Below are 19572 nucleotides of genomic sequence, written 5' to 3'. Positions count from 1 at the left end.
TGGTAATGCAAAAGTTACTTGGCTTTTGGTTCTATTCACAAGTGTCATTCTGGTAATTTCATCATTTCTCATTTGTATACAGTGGAATCTGCCCAATGATAGGGGGAGGACAAATTATTTTTTCACTACAAAGGGGCTGAGATTTGCAAATACAAGTGCATGCATATGAACAAGAAAGCTCAGACAGCATACTAAGCCAGTTAATTAAAACTCAGGTACAAATTATCCGAAATTCAAGAAGTTGAGTAATAATGGACATAGTGGTAAAAATGAGAGACAACTGTGTAGGAAGTGATAGAAAAAGAGCAGCAAAGAAAGACCTGAGAATTAAAGTGGATCATGAAAGGAAAGGCCAAAAAGAGACCTGGTGTAAAAGAAGAACTCCTTGCTTCAGTGGAGTTGACCTGCTGACAACAGGTCTGAATCTGGCTAAATTTAATGCTGGTCACAAACAATCAAATGCCATACTGGGCCTCAACACTCAAATCGATATGGACATACAAAGCCTTATTCTCAAGAATCCCACTGAAATCAACAGGACTCCATCGGGGGGTAAAAGTCCATATGTCTGTTTGCGGGATCAGGCCCTTGGACTGCATGAACAGGAGTATTACAGGCAAGACAAATATAGTGGTTTTTCTGCTGTACTTGGGCCGCACCAGTTCAGTTCTGGACATTACATACCTCAAAGAATTCAGAGATGAACAACAAGAGTGATATAAACAAACAAGGAGACAGAGCCTCAGCTGGTTTAAACTGCTGTTGCTTCACTGAATTGAATGGAACTGTGCCAATTTACACCAGATCTCAAACGTTTTCAGAGTACAAAAAAAACTCACCATAAAATTCATATAAGCAGAGTAGGATTACAAAAGGAACAGAAACCTTCATGTCTGTGTGCATGCTTAGTGTTCAGACATTGGATTATTTACCTTCAGATCCTCCAGCTGCTTTTTTAAGCTTTCCTGGTCTTCATATGCCTTTGTCAAACTTCTTTTCAGTTCACAAAGTTCAAACTCTTTAACTGTTAAAAATAATTTTCAATTTAGATTGTAATATTGTCTACACACCTTTGAACAAAAACCATAAAAGAAACAGAACTGAAATTATACTTAACCCTACCTACACCAAAGCTGCCCACCGAGAGTCAATTTCAAAGTTAGAGGTCGCTACATAACAAAGACATATGACAGCAAAGGCGAACTACTATACAGTCACAGCATGCCAGATGACTATCAATGTATTGAAATAAAGACAAAAAATAGTTACTCATCTTTTTGTAACTGTTGTTCTTCAAGCTGTGTTCTATTACACTGTAGTGTATATGCGTTGCGTGCACCGGTGCATGAGAGTTTTGCCTAGCTGTATCTGTAGGGGCGGCCCCACCCACTCTGTTCCTTGTGCTCCAAAATGAGGGTATAAAGGGCAAAGTCGCTCCTCCCCTACTTCAGTTCCTTTGCACCAGAACCAATGGTAGACTCTGATGTGTCAGGGAAGGAGGGTGAGTTGTGTAATCGATGTATGCAACACATCTCAAAGAACAGTTACAAGAAGGCAACTGTTTGTTCTTCTTCGAGTGCCTGCATGTGTCCACAGTGTAGGTGACTGCCAAGCTGTTACAATGAGGCTCCGAGCTCCTAGGGTAACAGGAGCTGTAGAACTGCCTCCCCTATATTTGTATCCTCCTACAGCAGACATTGCATTATGCCTGGTGAATGTCTGAATCTAAGACAGGTGTCCATAATTGGGACGTTAGCCACAAATGCTGCTGAGGTCAAACATGCTCTGGTCGAGTGCATCTTAAGTTTGTCAGGAGGCATTACTCCTTTGACAGCTTAACACTTTGTAGTGCAGTTGGTGATCCATTTTGAGAGCTTCTCAGTTGTAACAGGATGACCTCTCATAAGTTCTGCATAAGAAATGTGCAGCAGGGAAGACACCCAAAAGGGTTTTGTCCTATCCAGGAAAAAGAGCCAATGCTCTGCAGAAACTCTACTTGTGCTTATGCAGAGGATTAGGTAGAGGGGTGGAGATAGAAAGGAACTGGAGGGTATATCTCAATTCCACCATGTTTAGTACACTCTTATCTGAGATGACGGCCTGCCAGGAACGTAGGAAAAAGGACAACCTGCCCCAGAAAGATGGGGACAGATCAATGAGATCCAGGTCAAATAGCATGCTGTCCGTGACATAAGAGTAAAAATGACTAATTTGGGGCCTGTGGCTGCAAAGCTGAAGACTGCAAGGAAGTAGAAAGCATCGTTTTTCTTCTCTGTGACCTTGGTCAGCCAAACAAAAAAAGGACAGTATTACTGTTTGGGCTGGAATTGAAGACGATATCTTGTCTCCTCTTTGTCATCACCATACAGAGGCCCAAGGATTTCAACACTGTTTGAGTCCACTAGTGTGTGCAAAGCCTTATCTGTTTTAGATGAGAACAGAGCACATCCCTTGAAAGGAAAGTTGTTAATTGTTTGTTGCTGGAATCCTGGAGGTCTGCAGCCAGGAGGATCTGTGCAGAGTCACTACTGTCGCCATGACCCTAGCTGTGGAATCTGCTGCATTTAAAGAAGCCATATGACTGATCAAGAAATGAAACGTCCCTTTGCAATGAGCAACTGGAGTCTTTTGGCAGTCTGCCAGCAACCTCCCAAACTGCCTCCCAGTTTGAAAAACTACACTGGGACGACACAGTGCCATGGTTGGTAATGTGAAATTATGAACTTGCTGTAGAATAAATTTTTCTACCACACAAGTCAAGCTTTTCGGCATCTTTGTCCCTGAGGGTAGCCTCATCTCTGCCCTACTAGCTCCTCTCACTCACCACAGCCACAACAAGTGAATCTGGTGTGGGATGTAAACGGAACTGTTCAAACCCCTAGAATGGAACCTGACATTTATGTTCTGTTCTTTTGGCCACAACTGGAGTAGAGGCAAGGGTTTACCAGATGGTTTTGGCTAGCTGCATAATGGCCTCACTTATGGGCAGGGCAACCCTCCCTGGTGGCGTGGGATGGAGACTATCAAACAAACAGTTTGAATGTCCAGGGAGGCTGCCATCTTCTTGAGGAGCTCCTGATGTACCTTAAAGTTACCCAGTACCTGGGAGGATCTTTCTGGTACGAGGACCTCATCAGGTGATGAGCAGGATGCCTGCATGACAGGCAAGGGTGAAAGCCCCCAAGGTTGCTCTTGTGGTCCAGGATGGGTTATACTCTTCTGGAATGGGCTGAAAGAAGTCTTGGGCTTGAGATCCAAAGGCTCACTGGTACCAACCGTGACTGGTCTCCCAGTACTGGCAGGAGATGACTCCCTCCTGGAAAGCCTACTTGTATCAGGAAGTGGTGAAGTATATCTGGAACCTGGAAGCATCCCCCTGGGCATCCAGTAGGGGTACTGAGGGCACTGGTATAGGACTGGGCCCTAGGCAGATCTGCCCCCCAAGCATCCCAATCCCTGGCTAAGGTCCTCTCAGAACCCTGTCTGAGTGCAGGAATGGGAACGTGAGGAAGCTCTAGACTCTCAGTACCAGGATACCTGAGAGCCTACTTTGGAGTCTGATGAGGAATCAGGAGGGGTCCACGGTTACCAAGAACTGGATCCATGTCAAGGATGCAATACTGGAAGAAGAATGGATGGCTTCCTTGCCACCAATAAAGTGTGGCATGGAGGAGCTGGTACCAGCCCAGAAGATGTAAAGAGTTGGTACTAGGCCCAAAGGTGATGGAGCCTGACTAGAGTGTTCCAGTGCCAATGGGGAACTTCACCTAGCCCAGATGAGGGTCCTCAGCCTGAGGCAAGGGTGAAGGCAGTACTGGCAGCCACAGCATAGCCTCTGGCCTACTTGGAACAGATGTAGGCTGCTGACCTGCAGGAATCAGGGATAACCACTCTGTTGCAGCCAATGAGGTAGCAGACTCAACAGTCACTGGGAGGACACTGAATTGACAGCTCAATTACAAGGTCCACTTGTATGAGCCCATGCTAGGAAGTAGCGAGGCAAAGGTACTAGACTGACCTTCTGTAGAGGAGTTCCACATTCTAGACTTTGAAGAACTGGATACTGATTTCTTCTGAGGCTGAGGCTGTACTGAGGTAATAATATTGTCCTAGTGATGGGGATCACCTCTGGCTCCAGTTTGATGGCATTTAATATAAAAAAAAAAAAGACTTCTCTCTACAATTTATTTTTCAGAATATACAACTTACATTTCAGAAGTCTGAAGATAAACTCCTGCAAAAAACAAAAATCAGATGAAGCAAAGTTCTTCTGGGAGGTCAGGCCCCCAAACTGAAACACATCTGTAGAGTCAATTTCTTCTTCTGACTCATCTTTTTCCTCCTTCTCTTTTTGCAGTTTCTGATGTTTAGAGAATTCAGCCATTTCTTTCTCAAACTCCCCTGGACAAAATAAATAAATAAAACAATTAAATGGGTTTCAAAAATTAACCACTTCTTCTAAAATCAAAGATGTTGCAACACATTCCACATTTTTGGAATAACAAAGATTTGCCTGAATATAGCTGAAGTTTTTATATGAAGTAAAACTTTTAGATGGTACAGTGGTGAGCACTAAACAGTCACCACATACCAATAGTTACCATGCGACAGCATTCGACATTTCCTTACACACAGAACAGGGAAAAATAGTCAGTTAACCTAAATACAATGTTCTGGTTAGCTGTTGATGTGTTCCTCTCACCCCCTTTATTGGTGATTATACTTTGTTTTTTTTTTTTGACAGAAATAACCTGATATTATATAACATTTATTAGAATAGCAAAACTGATGTGTAAAAGGGACCTTATGAATTCAAACTGAGCCAGTAATTTACATTTTGTTAAATCATGGAAAAAAGAGACGATTCCCACATAAAGCTTCTCAGAATAGCTGGCCTTTCAGACGTTATCATCAGACAACCCACTTAAACTATCTAATAGACTGGATTTCAGACCCCATACGCAAGAGCATGGCTGTGCATGCTGCAGCCAGGTCTCTCCATGATATCTCTGAAATCGGTGAGCTTTATAGGCACTGAAGTTCAAAACACACTTTCAGAGGTCATCTTCTAGTATAAACTCACAAGTATCAGTTAAATATATTTATCAATTGGCAGTAGAAAATTTTTGGTATAATAATAATAATTGGTCTGTCTTGGAAATACTGCTATACATGTACTTTAGTAGTAAAAAAGAGTAAAATATTGTTGATTTTGTACAAATATATGTATATGGACTTCTGTTTGAAGCTTAGCATTACATACCACTAATAAGTACATATGTCACGACTTATTTTTCCCTAGAGGGTTTTGTGCTTTGTTTTTTAAAAATTACTGTAGAACCAATAGTATTATTATCAGAGTTAAGTTTATTTTGTTGCGATGCCATATGCATTTCCTTTTCTCAATAAGGATAATGTATTCATTATGTGGGCACTTTAAGATTTACAATGGAAAGCAAACACTCAAATAAAAGCAAATAGATTAATAAGGAAATGCTTGGGTTTTGAAAGTGATATGATAGACAAGTGTCCTGTTCACACTTAACACCCTTATCCTGTTAAAATCAAAGTGGAATTGCCTACTCATTATTTTTTAATCTTTTATTTTGTGTGCGTGTCACAAAAAGACAAATTGTTGTGGAAAGACTAGGTCACATCAAACGGAAGGAGTGAACAGTACTTGCCAAGCTATCAGTGGTAGGAAACCAAAATCCTACTTCTCCGACTAGTACTGAAATTGTAAGAAAACTGTGTCAGAGAAAATGAAACAGATTGCTTGGTACATTTGAAAAGATGGTAAAAATCCTGGATGAGCAAAGCATGCTCCATCACAAGCAAAAATCAGAGTCTCCTTGCTTTGGTCATCTATGACAAGGGCCATCACAGAATAGAGTTTTGTGCCTACTTTTAGAAATAGCAATTTCTTGAACATTTTATTATTCCTTTCCTTGAAAGCTGCCTGATGCATAAGCCGAAGTTCCTATGAATTAGAATTTTGTGTGGTCACTGGGCTGCTACAGGCAAAACAGATTATACAAAATATTAAAAACTCACAAAATTATTAAGAAAAATGAGTCACTAAGTTTTTAATTTCTAAATACACTTAATTATTACAAAATAATTAAAACAAATTCCAGTCAATGAAAAACGTGAAAGCATGATTTTTCTTTTTCGGTTACAAAGTATATATTTGAGAAAAATCAGTCTTATAATGGGACACCGATTATATTAGCTATGAAGAGGCTATATGTTCTAAGAGCCAGCTATTTAATGCACTAAATATGTGTACCATCTTATATTAGTACCAATACCAGTTGATAGTCTGTTTGAATTGCAAGCTAGCTTGATTAGCATACAATTTTAACACTACCTGTTAAATTCTGTAAGTGTTGCTTTCCCATAAGGTGTTCTTTCTTGTTATGAAAAGAACTGAAAAACTGGTTACATGTCCGACAATACAGGTCATCACTTTCATCTCTCTGTTTTGATGAAAGAGGCAGAATAGCGAGAATTAGAAGGATCTTTCAATATCTGCCAAATAATAAGTAATTAAGAAACATTACCTACTGCAATCAGAAAAACCAAACCAAAACAAAAAAACCCTGAAACCTCCTTTGCTCCTCATACAAACCAGATCCCATCAAGGCATGGGTCACAAAGAGATTTCACAAGACAATGAGAATTATGTAGGGTTTTTTTTTTGGTTTCAGGGCAAATCCTGACTCCATGGGCACAGAGGACGCAAGGGACAGTGATACTAGTTTAACTGGACTTCATCATGGGAGCTCCTTTGCCCTGTCACTCCAGGGATATTCAAGGCTGCAGTGGGTGAAAGTGGAGGCTGGAGAATCCACTGTTATTCGAGTCTTCTAGTCCCCCTCCTATGGGCTTCTACCCCCAAAGCAGTTCTGTTGCCTGGGGTTCAAGATTCCTTCCACTTTTTCTCATAAGAGATCATCAGTACTGATATAAGTTACTTGGTCTATGCAGAGGATTTGGGCCTAAGTGGTTTTATTGCTTCCTTTAAGGAAGTGCTGAAATGTGCAATAATGTCAAAGGAGAGCACTATTATTGTCTTCTTGTTTACTGATCAAGGCGCTAAGCTGATAACAAATAAATGTGCTGTAATGAGGGTTAGAAGTCACTAAAACAGAAGGTGGGTCGCCATAAAACACATAAACCAGGTGTAAAGTGCCACCCTGGGAAAAAGATACTTACAGTTATTCAAATGGATGGTGCAGAATTAGCGCCGAGGCACGTACACAGTGAATGAAATAAGAAAAAGTAGGCTGCCAGAATAGAGAAATGCAGCCAAGAGAGGTTCCTTTAAGTGTGACAGAACGACATGCACAATAGAACAACTGACTAAGATAGTCCATGTAAAGAGTCACTTTGATCCTGTGGAGAGAGACTGGCACTATGAGTATGTAGAAATGGTTTCTACTCCTAGTTCTTCAGCTAACTTGATGGCCTACGTCAGGTCACACACTTAAACATCCTCTGGCCCTGTTTCTTTATTGGCAAATATGCAGAGTAAAACGACTTACAAGCCATTATTAGCAGTACGTTTGAAAAACAATTGAGTATATTCAATAGAGCAATTACTTTCCATAAATTTTTGTCACAACTTTTATGTCCATGTTCGAGTGAATGCAGATTTCATGTTGCCACAATTCCAAGTAAAATAATTTGGTTTTGCTTTTTTAAAATCAGACAAGGAAGTTATGTGCAATGCTGATTCATGCACTGAGCATCGTCCATTGTGTGCACTGAATGAGGAAGAATCCTAAGGGAAAAGTGATCATTCAATTAAAGATTTATTATAATTAGTGCTTCTGTTTTTCAGGGTTTAATAATTTCATTTTGGAGAGTTTATTTTTAGCAATTTTTGAGAGTTTTATTCAGATGTCCAAAAATTGGGGTTTTTCGGGGCTCTCTCTTTGTATATACTGTATTGAATAATGTAAATTTTATACGTTACTTACGACAGCAGAATATACTAGTATGAGTAATCTCTTTGTAAGTGTTCCATAGTTCCCTTTAATGTAGAACTATTTCTAATAGCACTACATTAAGTGCCCTAAGGAACATTTAGGCTAGTCTAGACTGCACATCACTTGCGGCAACATGTTGTGAACGCGTTGCTACCCCCCGCATTGAAACGCGGGCTGCGTCCACACCGTGGCATGTAGCTACACATCAGTGAAAGGCTCGGGGGGGGGGAGACGGGGGAGGGGAGGGGGAAAAGGTTCCAGCAGTGGGGGACACACTGCTAAAATAGGCAATGCTTGGGTAAGGAGAGTGCCGTGTAGGGAACATAGAGACAGGGTTCAGGCATGCCTTTCCTTGCTTATGTAGTGCCTCACCATCTATGCAGCTATTTATACCTGTGCCAGGGGAGCATGTCGTGGATGTACTCTACGCCCTGCCAAAAGAAGTGTGCAGTGTAGATATACCTTCAGTGTGCACCAACAGGGTCTACACATGACAAATAATGCACAACACATTAGTGCACTTTATCCCTGTCATAAACAATTACTGGTCCACATAGACAAGCCCTTACGGTAGAACCTCAGAGTTGCAAACACCTCGGGAAGGGAGGTTGTTCGTAACTCTGAAATGTTTGCAACTCTGAACAAAACGTTATGATGGTTCTTTCAAAAATTTACAACTGCACATGGACTTAATACAGCTTTGAAACTTTATAATGCAGAAGAAAAATGCTGCTTTTCCCCTTTATTTTTTTAGTAGTTTAGGTTTAACACATGACTGTATTTGCCTTTTATTTTGGGTCTGCCTGATTGTGTACGTCCGGTTCCCGATGAGGTGCGTGGCTGACCGGTCAGTTTGTAACTGGGGCGTCAGTAACTCTGAGGTACTACCGTAGATAAAAATAGCCATTTCTGCTGTTCATTGGATAAACACCAATTTCTTTTTATTTTTTATACTGGCAGTGTTAAAATCAAAATCCAGAAGCCCTCATAATCATGCATGCACACAAGGAGGTAGAACTAGAGTTGCAAAGACAATCTTAATTCTGGCCTTTCCTAATTTTTGAGTGCTTGTGTCATAAATATAAAGGGAAGGGTAAACCCCTTTGAAATCCCTACTGGCCAGGGGAAAGCTCCTCTCACCTGTAAAGGGTTAAGAAGCTAAAGGTAACCTCGCTGGCACCTGACCAAAATGACCAATGAGGAGACAAGATACTTTCAAAAGCTGGGAGGAGGGAGAGAAACAGAGGGTCTGTGTCTGTCTGTGTGCTGGGTCTTGGCCGGGGATAGACCAGGAATGGAGTCTTAGAACTTTTAGTAAGTAATCTAGCTAGGTATGTGTTAGATTATGATTTCTTTAAATGGCTGAGAAAAGCATTGTGCTGAATAGAATAACTATTTCTGTCTGTGTATCTTTTTGTAACTTAAGGTTTTGCCTAGAGGGGTTCTCTACGTTTTTGAATCTAATTACCCTGTAAGATATCTACCATCCTGATTTTACAGGGGGGATTTCTTTATTTCTATTTACTTCTATTTTTTATTAAAAGTCTTCTTGTAAAAACTGAATGCTTTTTCATTGTTCTCAGATCCAAGGGTTTGGGTCTGTGGTCACCTATGCAAATTGGTGAGGCTTTTTATCCAACATTTCCCAGGAAAGGGGGGGTGCAAGTGTTGGGAGGATTGTTCATTGTTCTTAAGATCCAAGGGTCTGGGTCTGTAGTCACCTAGGCAAATTGGTGAGGCTTTTTACCAAACCTTGTCCAGGAAGTGGGGTGCAGGGTTTTGGGAAGTATATTGGGGGGAAAGACGCGTCCAAACAGCTCTTCCCCAGTAACCAGTATTAGTTTGGTGGTGGTAGCGGCCATTCCAAGGACAACGGGGGGAATATTTTGTACCTTGGGGAAGTTTTGACCTAAGCTGGTAAAGATAAGCTTAGGAGGTTTTTTCATGCAGGTCCCCACATCTGTACCCTAGAGTTCAGAGTGGGGGAGGAACCTTGACAGCTTGACTTTGTGATTTGTTAGCATTTTTTTAGAATAGTTTTTGTGTGAGTACAACACTGTATGTCGTTATTAAAATAAGCTAGCTGACATTAACTAGTTAAAACTTATCAGCTTTCTCCCTCCCACTCTCACCTCAAATACAGTTTCCATGTACTTACATCTATTGTTGACAAAGCAAGAGCTTCATTCTCGGATCTACTTCCTAAAGATACTGTTCCTGATGGAAAAACCAAGTTCTATTATTTTAACTGTAATACAGAGAACAAGTCAAGCAACTTTGGAAAAAAAATTCAACTAATAACTGGTCTAGTGGTGCCCAGGTTTTGCCACAATATATTAGTGGGAATCTTAAGGGGACCATCCTTTTATAATGTGATAAAAAATTCTTAATGTTTTTTTTCAAAGGAAAAATACTTGTTTCCTTCAATGGGATTAGATTTTTAAGCACATTAAAATTAAAAAGCACACCAAACTAGCATAAGATCTACATAAAGGTGTATTTTTTTAAAGACACTTCTCTGAATCTTCATAAATAGCTACTTGCCCTCTCTATCATTTTCTTCCTCCAGAGGATTTGAAAGGAAGTGTCCAAGATTCTCTCTCACAACTCCCTAACAAAATATTAAACATAGCATGACATTCCTTTAACAAAGGTTTTTTTAAAAAATTGCTCAAGTCGCATCACTGCCGATATAGTGTACTGAACTGCTCCCAGCGGAAAGAAGCTTGCTGTGTTAACTGCAAAGATAACTACCAAAATTACTGTACAATGCAATACAAGCAATAATGCAAATGAAGTGCCAGTCTTTTTCAGGAGCTCTTTGCACAGGCAATAGAAACTTAAAGTAATTCTATTTAGCAATCGGTATTTACTGATATAATACACCAAAATTCTAATCTGAATTACAGAATACAGGGTCAAGGGGTTGTAAACTTGAATTACAGGATCTGCTGTAAGCACTGCAATGCATAATTGAAAAAGAATAGGCACAAGCTGGGGAAATTTAGGGTGTAAAGATAGACAATTGCTGACAACTCAGCCCCTTTCCCCTCTCTTGTAAGAAGAGGTGCACTGTTTTAGCAATCTAGTATTTATTTCCTTTCTTCACTTTATTCCAGGGAGTGTCAGTTTGCATCCGATAAAGTGAGCTGTAGCTCACAAAAGCTCATGCTCAAATAAATTGGTTAGTCTCTAAGGTGCCACAAGTACTCCTTTTCTTTTTGCGGATACAGACTAACACAGCTGCTACTCTGAAACCTGTCAGTTTCTAAAAGTACATTCAGCCTTAAAGCCTTAAAGGAGGTAGACAGTAAGTCTAAAGTAGATGATGATAAATAATAATAATAATTAAAAGGCAAATCAGATAAAATGTAGACACTAAAGCGCCTCTTTCTTAATCTACAATATCACACATACTTGCGTAAACAATCATTGCCAAAAATTTCTTCAACTGAGACGTTCAACACATCCACAATATATCTCTGCTTTCCTTGAATTTTAAGGCTTAATAATTATGATACTATAATTAATAGCCTGATGAAATTAAAAAAATGTAGTAACAGTGAGATGTTTTCAAAACCTGGGTCTCCCAGAACTCTCTTCCTAGCAATTTTAGTTAGGGTATGAATGGGATATTCCTTCATTTCTTTAAAATAATTAACATTTATAATTCTCTAACTTACCACACAGGGTCTTCACTTTGTGAACTGCTCTTCTCTCTAAGAAAGCTTGATAGGCTTCAGAGTCTTGATAGGCTTTCAATTCTTTCATATATCTTTGCTTATCCTTTTCTGCTTCTTTAATATATTTCTGCAAAAGAGATACAACACTTGCTATAATATGCCTCTTCTAGTTTGCTGCCTCTTTTAATGCTATAAGATGATAATGAAAAGGCTTACTTGCTTTCCTGCTTGAGAAAGTTGAGACCACTGAGCAGCCAGCATCTTGGTTATTTCAGTAAAAGGCAAATCTGGATGTTTGGCCTTCGTTTTAATTCTCCGCTCATTCAAGAATATTACATACCTAATACCAACAGTGGGCAATATATCAGCAATTAACAATACATAAACTAGTAAGATTCATTTGTGCTTACATATATATTTCAATATATATGTGAAATACTGCCTGGTAGTTAATCCTTTATAAAGTTATGGAACTGGTAGTTATACAACTCCCACATGGCTAAGTGAACCTTCCCTCAAATCATTATAAAGAAAAATTCCCATATGGGTACACAAATCTGCACTAACCTATAGACTGCAAGGACACATGACTGCTCAACCTACAATACATTCCCTTTAGCCATATCAGTTTATCCCTGCACTTTTGTATTGGTGGGATTAATAAAAGGTGTCCATCAAAATGCAGTTTGAGGATTTCTAACATTTCCAAGCTATAAATATTTAATTGCCCTCAGAGACCACTCCCAAAGCCTTTAGCATTCTCTAAATCTCTACAGTTCAGAGCCCCAAGTTGCTTTAATATACTGCATACAAGAGCGCATATTAAGAGAACAGTAAATTATCTGAACAAAAAATGCTATTATATAACACACTTACCCTGTTGTAGGGGCTTGAGGAGCTGAGAATTCCTTTGGAGGTTTCCTTTTCTTCCCTTTAGGCCAGCCACCTTTTCTTTTCTGGGGAGAGAGGGGAGGTAAAATACTTGGGACTACACTACCTTTCATTTGCAAGTCTCAAAGCAAAGTCTCACTTTGTGAACACATAGGACTACCATTTAGTGAACTATTATAATAAGATATGCAGAGCAGTTACATGGGAACTTTCACTATACCGTCTTCACATTACTACTATTTACAATTGTATGAAGAACAATTAAGGTTAATTAGAATGTTACATATGCCCCTATATGAGGTCTCATATGCTTAATGTACAGCTTGATCTCCTTCCATTAGTAGTCACTTAACAACGTATTTTAGTGGGTTGTTACTAAATTATACAAAGTTTGTCCAGTCCTGTATTGTTACTCTGAACATGTACCTTTGGCTCACTGGAAGCTTGATCCTTTATGTCCAGATGTCCTGCTAACACAATGTGTTGCAGGGCGTGAGATGGCAGATTATGAGGATACACATGAAGTATGTGACTTCCTGAAGGTATTCCTCTGACTCCACCTGGAGAAAAAAAGGGCTGTGGTGTCATTAAAGTAAAAAAAACAGCCTTCAGATATCCATATTTGGAAAGAAATTTCTACTGACTCATACTTTAACTAGGCCATCCACAGCTCAGTCATGGGTTTGAAAAAATTGTGGGTTGTTTTTATTTTTAAGGGTGCCTCTGGTAAGCATGGACTAAAAAAAAAATGCCTTATCTAACCTTTCTGTTTGATCTTCTATAATGGTCTATTAAATCCTATTCTCATAGGATTTAGGTATAATTATGCTGCAATCACTGTAAAGCGGATAGAACAATGCTGGCAGTCACATGGTATTTCACCAGGATATAACCTTTGATGTAAGATGAATTTCACTGTTAATCATGTTTATGCTGTTATAATCTATTATTAAATGTTTCCACTATAAATGGAAATAATAAATGTGAACATGACACTGAACAGTGATTAATATGATGCTTTTTCCAAATATTAGGGCTGTCAAGCAATTAAAAAAATAACTGCAATTAATCGCATTGTTAAACAATAATAAAATATCATTTTTTAAAATATTTTTGGATGTTTTCTACATTTTCAAATATATTGATTTCAATTACAACACAGAATAAAGTGTACAAAGTGCTTACTTTATATTATTTTTATTACAAATATTTGCACTGTAAAAAACAAAATAGGTTAACTGAAAAATACTAATACAAGTACTGTAGTGCAATCTCTTTATCATGAAAGTTGAACTTACAAATGTAGAATTAAGTACAAAAAATAACTGAATTAAAAAATAAAACAATGTAAAACTTTAGAGCTTACAAGTCCAATCAGTCTTACTTCTTGTTTAGCCAATCGCTCAGAAAAACAAGTTTGTTTACATTTGCAGAAGATAATGCTGCCTGCTTCTTGTTTACAATGTCACCTGAAATTGAGAACAGGCTTTTGCGTGGAACTATTGTAGCTGACGTCGCAAGATATTTACATGCCAGATGCACTAAAGATTCATATGTCCCTTCACACTTCAGCCACCATTCTAGAGGACGTGTCCATGCTAATGACGGGTTCTGCTCGACAGTGATCCAAAGGAGCGCAGACCGACATGTTCATTTTCATCCTCTGAGTCAGATGCCACCAGCAGAAGGCTGATTTTCCTTTTTGGTAGTTTGGGTTCAGTAGTTTCTGCATCAGAGTGTTGCTCTTTTAAGACTTCTGAAAACATGCTCCACACCTCGTCCCTCTCAGATTTTGGAAGGCACTTGGGTCAAGTGCTGTAACTATCTTTAGAAATCTCACATTGGTATCTTCTTTGCATTTTGTCATATTTGCAGGGAAAGTGTTCTTAAAATGAACAACATGTGCTGGTTCATCATCTGAGACTGCTATAACATGAAATATATGGCAGAATGCGGGTAAAACAGAGCAGGAGACATACAATTCTCCTCAAGGAGTTCAATCACAAACTTAACGCATTTTTTTAAACGAGCATCATCAGCATGGAAGCATGTCCTCTGGAATGATGGCTGAAGCATGAAGAGGCATCTGGCATGTAAATATTGCGATGCCAGCTACAACAGTGCCATGTGAACGCCTGTTCTCACTTTCAGGTGATGTAATTAAGAAGTGGGCAGCATTATCTTCCGTAAATGTAAATAAACTTGTTTCTCTTAGCGATCGGTTGAACAAGAATTAGGACTGAATGGACTTGTAGGCTCTAAAGTTTTACATTGTTTTGTGTTTGAGTGCAGTTATGTAACAAAAAAACTACATTTGTAAGTTGCGCTTTCAGGATAAAGAGATTAACTGAAAAATACTATTTATTTTGTTTATTATTTTTACAATGCAAATAGTTGTAATAAAAATAATATGAAGTGAGCACTGTAAACTTTGTATTCTGTGTTGTAACTGAAATTGATATATTTGGAAATGTAGAAAAACATCCAAAACATTTAATAAATTTCAAATGGTATTCTATTGTTTAACAGTGTGATTAATCGTGATTAATTTTTTACATCACAATTAAAATTTTTTTTGAGTTAATCGCGTGAGTTAATTGCGATTAATTGACAGCCCTACCAAATATACAAGTATCAACATTCTTTACCTCCAGATAACTTTCCTACTGCTAGGGAAACACTGAAGTTTATTTGATTTGGGAATCTTAGAAGAAATCCCTTTGTTTAATTCTTGGTCTCATAACCAAGTACCAGTGGTGAATACTGTACATGTTGAGAAGATATGATACACTGTCACGGACAAAGGGTACTATAGCGTACTTGTCTGACCTCTGTCCAATTCCATTGCTCCCCTTGCCAGTATCTTCCCACCTGGAGTGGAAATGACACAACCCAAGGGCTTCTTCTGGGGAAAGAGAAGTTCTCTTGCTGGAGAGCGGAAGCCATAATAGCAAGTGGGTTGAGTGTTGGAGAGGAGACCACGGTAGTCTATTATTCACCTCTCAGCTCCCTTTAATCCCCCAAAAGAACTGCTCCTGGTGAGGGACAGTGGGCCTGATTTCAACATGGACTAAGTTTCCAATGGTAGATCCAGTAATTAGGGAATAGGGAAGGGCAGCTTTTTCGGGGGAGGGGGGCTCTCTCCTATTTTTATGGGCAGCTTGATTCTTCCCCCCACCCCTTGCAGCTCCAAATAGGACTGATTTTACCAGACTCCCCCCACTACTCATAAGATGAGGTGAGTCCTACAGGAGGCAACCCCTGAACCTTCCCCAGAATGAAACACACCTTGTTGCCAGGGCAACAGCAGGTTTAAAAAAAATCCTTTTAGTAAAATAGCTCCTTTTATTGTGCATATTGGCTTAAATCTTCAGGCAATAGACCACAAAACTGAACTATTTCTATTCTTGGGCACTATTTTACTGATATGGCCTTTGAAGATGATCCATGTTTGTATTATACACTGACTGTATGTAAACGCAACTATCTAGCAACGTTATACTGTATTTCTAGAACATCATGTTAGATGTAACTAACTAAAAATCTTGTGTTTATCACATACTTTCAGAATATGCATTCCTTCTTTTTTACTATGATCTATGCAACGTGGGCATTACAGCACATAATCAAGACTCCAAAACATCTTATTTTAGACAACGACTCTGAGCAGCTCAGCTATTCAATTTATTGATTCAGACAAGGTCTCTTTTCAGTCTCCACTGGGCATCAGATGCAGTTTTAAAAGCCACAAAGTTTATAAAATGCATCACTGAAAGGCTGTCCGTCAACAGTAAACCTAACCCACACTGCAGTGTTCGCACTAGAGATAAAATACTGTAATGGTGAAAATGAGTTTCCTTATACAAAGTCAGAAGCAATAGACAAAGAAACTAAATTGTAGTTTTATTGTCAATTGCATTACAAGCATTTAAGACAGACAAGTAGTGTAAACAATGTATCAAAAGTCACACAGTACCTTCTGTTTGTTGTTCCAACTCCATAGCTAGTTCTATCTATCCTATATATGACAACGCATCTCTATTGGCATTTGCAGCAATACACAGAATTCTGTGGGGAAAAGATATTTCTTATGCATTAGAGCTTCAATACACAATTACTGTTACTGTACAAAAGCTGCATAATAGTGTGAAATTTTATAAAAATGCTCGCACTCTCTTTGAAGTCAATAGAAACAAAACTAAGAAAGCAGAGGGCTTTTAAAAATCCCACTCATCAATTATTAGCCTGCTTGGACACTAAGAACTCGCCTACACTATAAATCTTTTTTGTACTGGTATATTTGGATGTAGCTGCATAGGTGAAAACCTCTAGTGTAGACGAGCTCTGACCACAGAAATCTATATCAATATTGCGTATATACAGAGATAAATATAGAGACAAGGATCACAAGCCAAATTCTCCTCTCATTTAATCCTGTGCAACTCCCACTGGCTTCAACAGAGTTTTTGTGGGTGCAACAGAAGAGAATTTGACCCAAAACCTTCATTCCAAGCCTGATCTTGCCAGGTGCTAAACCCACACATCTCCCACTGATGTCAGTACTTCATAGATCAAGACCTCAGTGATGTTTTTTTGAAATGCAATCTTTAGCAACTACTGAACACTAGTAGCAAAAAAATAAAAAGAGTGCTTGATGTGACAAGAAAGAAGACCTGATGGTAAAAATTTAGCACACATGCTGTTGATTTCAGCCATCAGAACAAGTACATCTGACTGCTTCAACATCTTCAGCAGCAGTACCTAAGACTGCCATTAAACATTGAGATTAGTTAGATTTTTTTTAGGACATTCATTTTGTCTTTTTTTCTTGGCATCCAGAATTTTTATTTCATTTTTAAAAGGAGGGCGATTTTCCAAATTGCCCATATAAAGAAGAGCTCTATACCAGAGAGACCCCAGTCTTAGGGCAAAGATAGAGTTCCATCCAACATAACAGTCCTTGAAAAAGAGGGAATGGGGGAAAAATTGGTGTTTAATTTCTCCTGTTTTAGAGACCCAGTTCAGCAGCCTTTCTCTAGCAGAACTCCAAACAGCTGAATGGTGCATTATGTATTAAAACAAGCTCGAGTGAGCCACAGATACAAGTCCTTGGGGATTTTCTTCTTAAGCAGCATAGTAGCCTCTATTTTTACCTCTGTAATCCTTGATCTCTTTTTATTACAGCTAATCATCTAAACATACAGATCTATGTTCAAGAGAGCCATGTATGTGGCATTAGAAATCAATCGTCATAGGATGCTTAAAAGCTGTATCTTTGACGCAGATATTGCTTCTCCTCAACAATGGATTAATATAACTCTTCACTGGTTTCCCCTTCAGTTTACTGTGTATCATTTCCAAATGCTTTATTCCACTATTCGGCAGCATGGCCCTGATTTTTTAAATATGTTAACGTCACTATCAATTTTATGTGATTCAGCAATGTACAAAGACGTGGCTTGTCAGACTTTGCTTAACTCATCTGTTCTACGTACATAATACATGAGAATATTTAGCAAATTTTAGACTATTTGCAAAGCACTCTTCAATTAAAAAAATGTTATTCCCCAGATATTGCTATCAGAAGTTCACATATCACAAATCACCTGGTTGCTTCAGAACAACTCCCTCTAGGCACTGACCTCAAACAAAAACAATGTGAACTCTAAATCGAGTGGAAGTCGGGGTAGCAAAGATTGGTGGCAACACAACTAAGCAGGAGCTGAGGAAGGACCCAAATGTGAACGTGGAGAGCCTAGGCAAATCTTTGATCAGTGCCTGATGCAGTGCCCCCCATCAACATTCTGTACTCCTGAAGAACTATACAAGCTAAGTGATAACACCAAGTCGTGGCCATGTTTTTGGAGCAACAAGGTATGATGATGATGGGAAAATTAATTATTCCCCCATATTTAAACACAGGGAAGGTAGAATTGTATAGCTCTGTTAATACTGACTTCAACCTACATTTGATTAAAGCTACATTTGGGAAACATTTTAGTTCTTAACTGTATTTAGATTGCTTGGACTATTTAGTACTCTGTAAATGTTCTTTATTTGGAATGAATACTCAGTAATGTGCTATTTTTCATATAACACACATACACCGACCTATGACACATTAAGTCAGTGGACTGAGTGAAAAGGAAGTGCATCTTTACAGCTGTACATCCAAGATAGAGAGTATAATTTCACGCATAAAATAGTATTTTTACTATTAAAACAAAGATTTGGTTCCAACAAATTATGCATTCACTCCACCCACACAGAGCACAAGCATTTAGGCTTTAGGAAAGTGAAATGCAAGGTAGAAACACAGCCTCCAAACCAAGAGTGCAGAGCTCTCACAGTTATCTCTCCATTCTGTGAGCTGCTGCCCCTCTGCACCAGTTGCATGGGGAGCTTGGTGCAGCTGTGCCTAGGTGATCTTCCACACCTGCCTAGGCAGGACTGGTACAGAGAATCTTCTCTTGGTGTTCAGAGGGCTTACAGGCACCCCATGTGCAAATACACAGCTGGCCATTTGCCTGGGCAATCCCTATTCTATCCCTGTGTCAGCCCACACCAACGGGGGGGTTACTCTGTGTTACTACTGTGTGATTAATAATTTTCCGACTATATTTTTAAAAAGTAATTACATAAAAATATACTGCAGGTTTCAGGACCCTCTAGCAACTACTAGCTGAGCTACTGTGAACCTCTCAGACTGAAATAAAGGTCTTGCAATCAGCCTTCACAGAAAAAAAAGTCATTCACATATGTGAATTACCCAAACAACCAACTCTTAAAGTGAATAATTCTATTCAGCCTCCCTTAAGTTTCCCCTAGGAATAGTTTATTCTTCATTTCCTGTCCTGAACAGTTATAACATTAATAATATTCATTGTCAAGCTGTGAGAAGTTTTAATATAACAATATATTATTCATAATTGTTGCAGTGTTGCTGTGCACTATTAAACAGTTGCCTGCAGGTGGCTGCATTTCAGTGGTGGCTGAAAACCATA

At 38.9% G+C, this 19572-nt stretch overlaps 1 protein-coding gene across 1 annotated transcript in view; it reads right to left on the bottom strand.

Moving 5' to 3' along the window:
* LOC125636027 (uncharacterized) overlaps positions 1-19572 on the bottom strand; it is a 38832-nt gene that overhangs the window by 12373 nt on the left and 6887 nt on the right. The window contains exons 3-10 of the mRNA XM_048848565.2: positions 12995-13128; positions 12554-12633; positions 11894-12017; positions 11678-11804; positions 10153-10211; positions 6371-6479; positions 4210-4401; positions 933-1024 (exon numbers count right to left, since the gene is read on the bottom strand). Coding sequence (XP_048704522.2) covers positions 933-1024; positions 4210-4401; positions 6371-6479; positions 10153-10211; positions 11678-11804; positions 11894-12017; positions 12554-12633; positions 12995-13128 — 917 coding nt within the window. The remainder of the gene's footprint in view (positions 1-932; positions 1025-4209; positions 4402-6370; positions 6480-10152; positions 10212-11677; positions 11805-11893; positions 12018-12553; positions 12634-12994; positions 13129-19572) is intronic.

This window comes from Caretta caretta, chromosome 4 (assembly GCF_965140235.1).
Source record: "Caretta caretta isolate rCarCar2 chromosome 4, rCarCar1.hap1, whole genome shotgun sequence".
Taxonomy (NCBI): domain Eukaryota; kingdom Metazoa; phylum Chordata; order Testudines; family Cheloniidae; genus Caretta; species Caretta caretta.
Note: the sequence above shows the minus strand (reverse complement) of the source record. Positions and strands in the feature narration are given on the sequence as shown.